The sequence below is a fragment of the Sinocyclocheilus grahami genome, unplaced genomic scaffold, assembly GCF_001515645.1.
Source record: "Sinocyclocheilus grahami isolate Dianchi unplaced genomic scaffold, SAMN03320097.WGS_v1.1 scaffold1574.1, whole genome shotgun sequence".
NCBI lineage: Eukaryota > Metazoa > Chordata > Actinopteri > Cypriniformes > Cyprinidae > Sinocyclocheilus > Sinocyclocheilus grahami.
The window spans coordinates 16,927-24,739 of NW_015506753.1; the positions used below are offsets into that span (position 1 = coordinate 16,927).

The window sequence follows — 7,813 nt, forward strand, 5'->3', positions numbered from 1 at the left end:
TGTGTGTGTGTGATTGTGTGTGAGCGTGCGTGCGTGTGTGTGTGTATGATTGTGTTTGTGTGCGTGAGTGTGTGTGTGTGTGTTTTAGTGGGATGTTCATGTATTGTGTGTGAGTGTATTGAGTGGGATGTTCATATGTGTGTGTGTGTGTGTGTGTGTGTGTGCAGGTGTCAGCTTGCTCGTGGGATCATAACGAGTGTTTCGCTCAGTTCTCTGGAGATCACACGCTGCTCGCTGACGGATACTCATCTGTCCTGCACAAACTCGCTCAGGAACTCGACATCCGGCTCAATACCGCGGTACTTCACCTCACACTCACACACACCTGCTGCTTTTCACTGGCCTTACGCTTTGATCCGCTCACACCCAGCTGTGTGTTTGCAGGTGCAGCATGTGGACTATTCTGGAGAGGGAGTGACGGTGACGTCCCGCTGCGGCTCTCGCTGGAGTGCACAGAAGGTTCGTCGCACACACACACACACTCTCACACACACACACTCATGCTGTTTCTACACCTCATCCGCTCCCGTGAGCACGTCGCTCTGACGGCTGCTGTGTGTCACAGGTTCTGGTGACGGTGCCGCTGGCTCTGCTGCAGAAGAACATCATTGGTTTCAGTCCTCCTCTGCCTGACAGGAAGCTCAAAGCCATCCACAGTCTGGGAGCCGGAGTCATTGAGAAGGTGAGCGAGTGTTCGTGTCGGTGTCTGTTAATGTCTCTCGCCCGCTGAAGTGCTCACCGCTCGACGCTGTGTTTCAGGTGGCGCTCCAGTTCCCCACACGCTTCTGGGACAGTAAAATCCAGGGAGCGGATTATTTCGGCCACATCCCGCCCTGTCCGGAGAAGAGAGGCCTGTTCAGTGTGTTCTACGACATGTGTCCGCAGGTGCGCCGCTCGTTTCTGCACACGCGTGTGCTACAAAACAGAGCTTTGTTGTTTGCTTTTGGTTGGTGAAATAAGAGTAACCCTCAGAAAAATGCTGATCAAATTCAGTATTAAATGTGATGTTTTACTAATGTTTCTTGCACAACACGCTTCTGCAGTTGCGGTCATAAATTTACATACACCTTGAAGAATTCTAAATGTTTTCACCCCTGGCTCTTAAAGGGACAGTTCACCCTAAAATATACATTTTGTCATCATTTGCTCACCCTCATATTTGTTCCAAATCTTTATGGGTTTCTTTCTTCTGCTGAACACAAAAAGAGAGATTTTGAAGAATGATGGGGAAAAACCTTCCCCATCAGGAAGGTACGGACTTTCAATAGTATGGAAGTCAATGGGGACCAGCAACTGTTTAGTTACTTAAATTTTTCAAAAGAAGAAGGAAACTCATGCAGGTTTGGAACAACATGAGGGTGAGTAAACGATGATAAAATGTATGTGATTTGTGTATTCTGTGGGTGGTAAGTGCTCGCATGTAGCACTGATGTCTGCGGCAGACCGGAGGGTTATCAAGGTGTGTGTGTGTGTGTGCAGGGTGACGAGTGTGTGCTGATGACGGTGGTCACCGGTGAGGCTCTGTCTCTGCTCAGAGATCTTCAGGACTCTCAGGTGGTGGATCTGTGCATGAGTGTCCTCCGAGAGCTCTTCCAGGAGCAGGTGACTCATTTATTAGGATCCTGACAGTAGCTGAGTTTGTGGTCTTGCTGCCGTGAGGACCGTCACAGACTCTGTGGTTCTGCTGCAGGAGGTTCCGGATCCGCTGCGGTTCCTGGTGACCCGCTGGAGCAGAGACCCGTGGGCTCAGATGTCCTACAGCTTCGTGAAGACGGGTGGCAGCGGCGAGGCCTATGACATCATCGCCGAAGACGTGCAGGGCAAGCTGTTCTTCGCCGGCGAGGTGAGGCTTTCTGAGTTTGATTCTGACGCGCGTCATCTCTCTGTATGATACGAGGTCGACTGCAGATCCATTCATGAACATTTATTTGAATATATTCATATTTGAGCAAAGCCTCACTGATTTATATCGTTGTGGCAGATGACACAATCATTCGTGACAAAACGAGACCGTTGATGAACTTTGCAGCATTGACTGAACTGAATCTGATCTGAATAATGACTGCTGTCTTCTGTTGAGAAGCTGAATTTAAAGTTGTTTTATAATTAATACATTTCACAAGCTTTGAAGCAGTCTGTATTAATTCTTTAGTTTTCTCACGAATTGATCATTGCAATGCTCTCCTTGTTGGAGTGTCCAAATGCTCTCTTAACAAATTGCAATACTTGCAGAATTCAGCAGCTAGAATTTGAACTGGGGCTAGGGCTGGCGACCATATAACTCCTGTTTTGAAGACGTTACACTGGCTCCCTGTTAAATACCGCAAACTGCTTACATACAAGGCTATGCATGGTCTCGCTCCACAGTATCTGGCAGATCTTTTAACACCTTATACGCCAATTCGCAATTTACGATCTTCTCAGCACGGTCTCTTAGTTGTTCCCAAAACACGGTTGCGATCCAGGGGGGACAGGGCCTTTTAAACGTATGCTCCAAAACTGTGTAATTCTCTCCCAATTGACTTTAGGGAAGCTAATTCTTTAGCTGTTTTTAAAACCTGCGAAATGCTGCTTGTATAGATCTATCAGTTGATGGTGTTGCCCTAGAGCTACACAGTAAACTAAAAAAGCTTGTTGTTATCTTTGACGCCACCCTGTCATTCCAGCCTTTTGTACAGAACACGGTAAAGACCTCCTTTTTTCATCTTAGAAATATTGCACGTATTCGACCTTTTCTTTTCTGTTGCTAAAAAATTGATTAATTCTTTAGTTTTCTCACGAATTGATCATTGCAGTGCTCTCCTTGTTGGAGTGTCCAAATGCTCTCTTAACAAATTGCAATACTTGCAGAATTCAGCAGCTAGAATTTGAACTGGGGCTAGGGCTGGCGACCATATATTCTGACGCGCGTCATCTCTCTGTATGATACGAGGTCGACTGCAGATCCATTCATGAACATTTATTTGAATATATTCATATTTGAGCAAAGCCTCACTGATTTATATCGTTGTGGCAGATGACACAATCATTCGTGACAAAACGAGACCGTTGATGAACTTTGCAGCATTGACACGGTTATTGAACTGAACTGAATCTGATCTGAATAATGACTGCTGTCTTCTGTTGAGAAGCTGAATTTAAAGTTGTTTTATAATTAATACATTTCACAAGCTTTGAAGCAGTCTGTATTAATTCTTTAGTTTTCTCACGAATTGATCATTGCAATGCTCTCCTTGTTGGAGTGTCCAAATGCTCTCTTAACAAATTGCAATACTTGCAGAATTCAGCAGCTAGAATTTGAACTGGGGCTAGGGCTGGCGACCATATAACTCCTGTTTTGAAGACGTTACACTGGCTCCCTGTTAAATACCGCATACTGCTTACATACAAGGCTCTGCATGGTCTCGCTCCACAGTATCTGGCAGATCTTTTAACACCTTATACGCCAATTCGCAACTTACGATCTTCTCTGCACGGTCTCTTAGTTGTTCCCAAAACACGGTTGCGATCCAGGGGGGGGGGCTTTTCAACGTATGCTCCAAAACTGTGGAATTCTCTCCCAGTTGACATTAGGGACGCTAACTCTTTAGCTGTTTTTAAAACTTTTCTCAAAACATTATTTTTCGGGAATGCTTTTATTTGATTATTTTTTTATTGTATTGTTTTGTGATTTATTTCTTGTTGAATTTATAGTATATTGTCTTATATTGTTGTGTCAGTCCCTTGCCACCTACTGGCGTAACACTGTAACTGCACTGATTAGTGTGGATACTTACTACTGAAATATTATCATTATATAGTCAGTGGCATAAAACAGTCTTAAAATGACAATAAAACCATTTATCGCAATTATTTCCAGGGCAATATATTGCCAAACAAAAAGTAGTCATCATGACCGGCCTAAGACCGACACAAGAAAATAACAAAGGCAGTGGGGTAAGAAAGAGTATTGCAATAAAAATGAACTTCCTGTCGCCTGAGCATTGAATAACAAACACTCTAATGTGCCGAGCCACCGAACTGAACCGAAAGACCGAGGTATGTATCGAACCGTGGGCTGACTGTATTGTTCATCCCTAGTTGTTATCAGATAAATATTTTCGGTGTTGTTCATTTGTTGTTGTGTTCCTGCAGGCCACAAACAGACACTTTCCTCAGACGGTGACGGGAGCGTATCTGAGTGGAGTGCGTGAGGCCAGCAAGATAGCAGCGCTTTAGTACTGAGTGATCACCACACACACACACACACACTCTCACACACACACACACACACACACTATCACACACACACACACACACTCTCACACACACACACACACACACACATACACACACACACTCACTCTCTCTCACACACACACACACACTCACACACACACACACACACACATCAGTGTCCTTCTGCAAGTCTTTTACTGACTGAATCAATGAACTTATTTCACCTTTTACGGTTTTGAAGTTGTGTTAAAAATCACAGTTCATCATCATGTTATGAGCTGTTTTGCTTTTTTTTATTTCACAGCTGAAATGAAATGAATTGATGTGATTTTCTGCTGACTGGAATTATGGGTTTTGTATGATTATGTAAAGAGATGCACATGAAGCTTTATTCTGTAAATTGTCTTTTGTCATGAATATCTGTTCAAATTAATTATAGAAATATTTTGCTTAATTACACTTGTTTTGAAACCGGCTCAGTTGTGTTGTTAAGATCCTTTGTTCCTCTAAAAATATTAAAAATGATAAATTATTCTACAACTAATTTTGTCTTTTGAATGAGTTTATATCCGAGTGTCTGTGAAGAACTGCAGTTATTCTAGAAATACGTGTGGTTTATTTACTAGAGTAACTGTAGAAATAGTGCAGAATATTTAAATAGAGCTGCACTCTCATTTAGGAAAGTAAATTAAAATTAAAAACTAATATTTTTCAATATTTACAACATGCAACTGGTGAAACTGGATATCACGTGATTGGTGCTCATTTGCATTTTGCTAATAAATGAAATGTAATTTAAATGAAAATAAATATGATGGACAAGACAGCCAAAAGTACTTATTTAATTTCCCCTAAAATAGTTTTTCCCATCAATCAGCGTGACATGCAGCTCAAATTACATTTTTGATTGTTCGTTTAAAAACCAGTTCGTTTAAAAGTTCTCTCATAAAGCACATTATTGAGGCAATAACTGTAAAAAATATTCACGGTTGTTATTCATGTGTGTTAATGCTAGTGATGCTCTGAAATGATGCATATTTTCATGAGAAGAACAGGGTCAGATCTGAACAAAAATAGGTATATAAACAAATTAATAAACATTTAAAGGGTGATTAAGAACAGACACACCAGAAATCAGATTAATTTACATATCGGAAAATAAAATAATAAGATGACAAATGAAATAAAAGGTGAGAAAGATAAAGAAAGGTCTATGTTCATGGCAAGAACAGGGTGAAATCACTTTATATATACACACACAAACTAAAGAAGAGATCCAGATAGGGTTATGATTATCCAGATTATCTTGCATTATTCTGTGAATACTCTGCTTTGAGTATTAACTGATCGGTTAATGCACGATCAATAATCAGTATTGTATACAGCGCTATAGAAATAAAGCTGACTTGACATCAGCTCCAAATATCAAAATAGGATGATTGTGATCCAAATTACAAAAGAAATGCATAAATAATAATGAGATGTTTTAGATCGGCACTTCGGTGCGTGTATCGCAAATCTTTTTTCTGATTTCTTTTCTTTTATTAAACAGAACAAAACATCAAACCATTAGGACAGTCCAGTTCTAAACACAAAACAAAGAAAGAGAGAGAGAGTATGCACAGATACAGATGTGTTGCCAGATTAAAAACAGGACATTCACGAGGACACAGGAGGAATATTACTCGGGTATCGCTAGGATACGATAATTAAATGAGCCAAAAGCTGTTCAATATTTTCTTATGTTCCTCTGTTTTGCCTTTAGACGTGTCGCTTGATAAGGTTTTCTAAGTGTGTGTATATCCTTCTTTCCTCTCCTCCTGAGCTCCAGCGACAGATAGATATATCCATATAAATATCCACCAGACCGTGTTACCTGTTCATGTATAGTCCTGCAGATATCTCCAAAACAATCTGCTTCATTGTATTAAAAGTGCATATTCAGAAAGTGCACTTGCAGATAATATAATATCAGTTAAATTAAAGGCCACGTAAGTGAACTTAAAGAGAGTACACTTTAATGACAATATTTCTTAACATACTTAAGTGCACTTTTTAAAAATGCACTGTATAATAATGTCTAATTAAGTATTACTTAAACTTTCATTTGACATAATTATGATTTTATAGTGTTTTTAATAAGTACACTTATTTTGATATATTTACCAATAAACTGATGTAAAATAATTGATTTTAATTTCAACTTAAGTGTGTTGTCCAAAATTACATTTGTTAATGTATTTTAAATGTATTTAGTCTATAATATATGTGTCCCTGCAGCACAAAAGCAGTGTTGAGTCGCTGGGGGATATTTGTAGCAATAGCCAACAATACATTGTATGAGTCACAATTATACATTTCTCTTTTATGCCAAAAATCATTAGGATATTAAGTAAAGATCATGTTCCATGAAGATATTTAGTACATTTCCTACCGTAAATATATCAAAACTTAATGTTTGATTAGTAATATGCATTGCTAAGAACTTCATTTGAACAACTTTAAAGATGATTTTCTCAATATTTAGATTTTTTTGCACCCTCAGATTCCAGATTTTCAAATATTTGTATCTCAGCCAAATATTGTTCTATCCTAACAAACCATACATCAATAGAAAGATTATTATTCAGCTTTCAGATGATGCATAAACCTCAATTTCACAAAATTGACCCTTGTGACTGGTTTTGTGCTCCAGGGTCACATATACTGTGTGCATTAATGCACTTGAAATGTATTTTTCTTCTAAACTTCAATGCACTTTCTTGTACAGTATAGTCCAGTAAACCTATCGTTTATAAATGAGTGGTTTTGCAGACAAAAGTTATTTGAAAACATTTTTCTGTGCCGTCTGATGCTGCTGGAGTCACAGAAGTTCTCTAAGCGGTCCGCTAGATGGCAGCAGAAGTGTAATCAAATGCATTATTGATATCAGACAGCTGTGTAGTGCTGTGTTAGATGACCTGACGATCTTCAGAGGCTTATGTGAGGCCTGCTCAAATCACCAGCGTTCAATAACTGTAAATATCTACATAATGGACATTAGTCAAATATAATACTAAATAATAGCAGTCATTGCATGTTAAATACTGAAGTATGGGCGGGAAGCCATAGTTAGGAAACTAGAGACATTCTGTAACAGATCTATTGCATGTTGTTAGTTAATGCATTGAAGAATGTTAATTAATTGGACCTTATTGTAAAGTGTCACCATTTCTTAATGCATGCAAACAGTCTTATTGTGAACCATTCTTCCATGCATTTACTGTTTTTATACATTCTTGCTGTAATCTTTAATCAGAAGTCTGGTTAGCTGCCTTGCTAAACTGATGAACAGATATGAGATCATGAATGGAGCTCATGGAGAGACAACAGTGAGACACACACAGAGCTCATATCTGATCATGGTCTCGTTTGCTGGTCTGTTAATGAGCTGAGCGCATGCATGAGTGACAGATTGTTCAGTGGTGACTGAAACTTTAAACTCTCTCTCTCTCTCTCTTGTGTGTGTTTGTTCAGTATGTGTGTGTGTGTGTGTGTGTGTGTTTGTTCAGTGTGTGTGTGTGTGTGTGTGTGGTTGTGTGAGTGTGAGTGAGTG

The 7,813-nt window shown here is 39.6% G+C and overlaps 1 protein-coding gene across 1 annotated transcript in view; it reads left to right on the top strand.

The window, feature by feature from the left end:
• LOC107571271 (lysine-specific histone demethylase 1B) overlaps positions 1 to 4,242 on the top strand; it is a 21,048-nt gene extending 16,806 nt beyond the window's left edge. The window contains exons 13-19 of the mRNA XM_016257587.1: positions 168 to 299; positions 385 to 459; positions 566 to 682; positions 760 to 885; positions 1,480 to 1,602; positions 1,691 to 1,843; positions 4,135 to 4,242. Coding sequence (XP_016113073.1) covers positions 168 to 299; positions 385 to 459; positions 566 to 682; positions 760 to 885; positions 1,480 to 1,602; positions 1,691 to 1,843; positions 4,135 to 4,218 — 810 coding nt within the window. The 3' untranslated portion in view covers positions 4,219 to 4,242. The remainder of the gene's footprint in view (positions 1 to 167; positions 300 to 384; positions 460 to 565; positions 683 to 759; positions 886 to 1,479; positions 1,603 to 1,690; positions 1,844 to 4,134) is intronic.
• Positions 4,243 to 7,813: the final 3,571 nt, after the last annotated feature.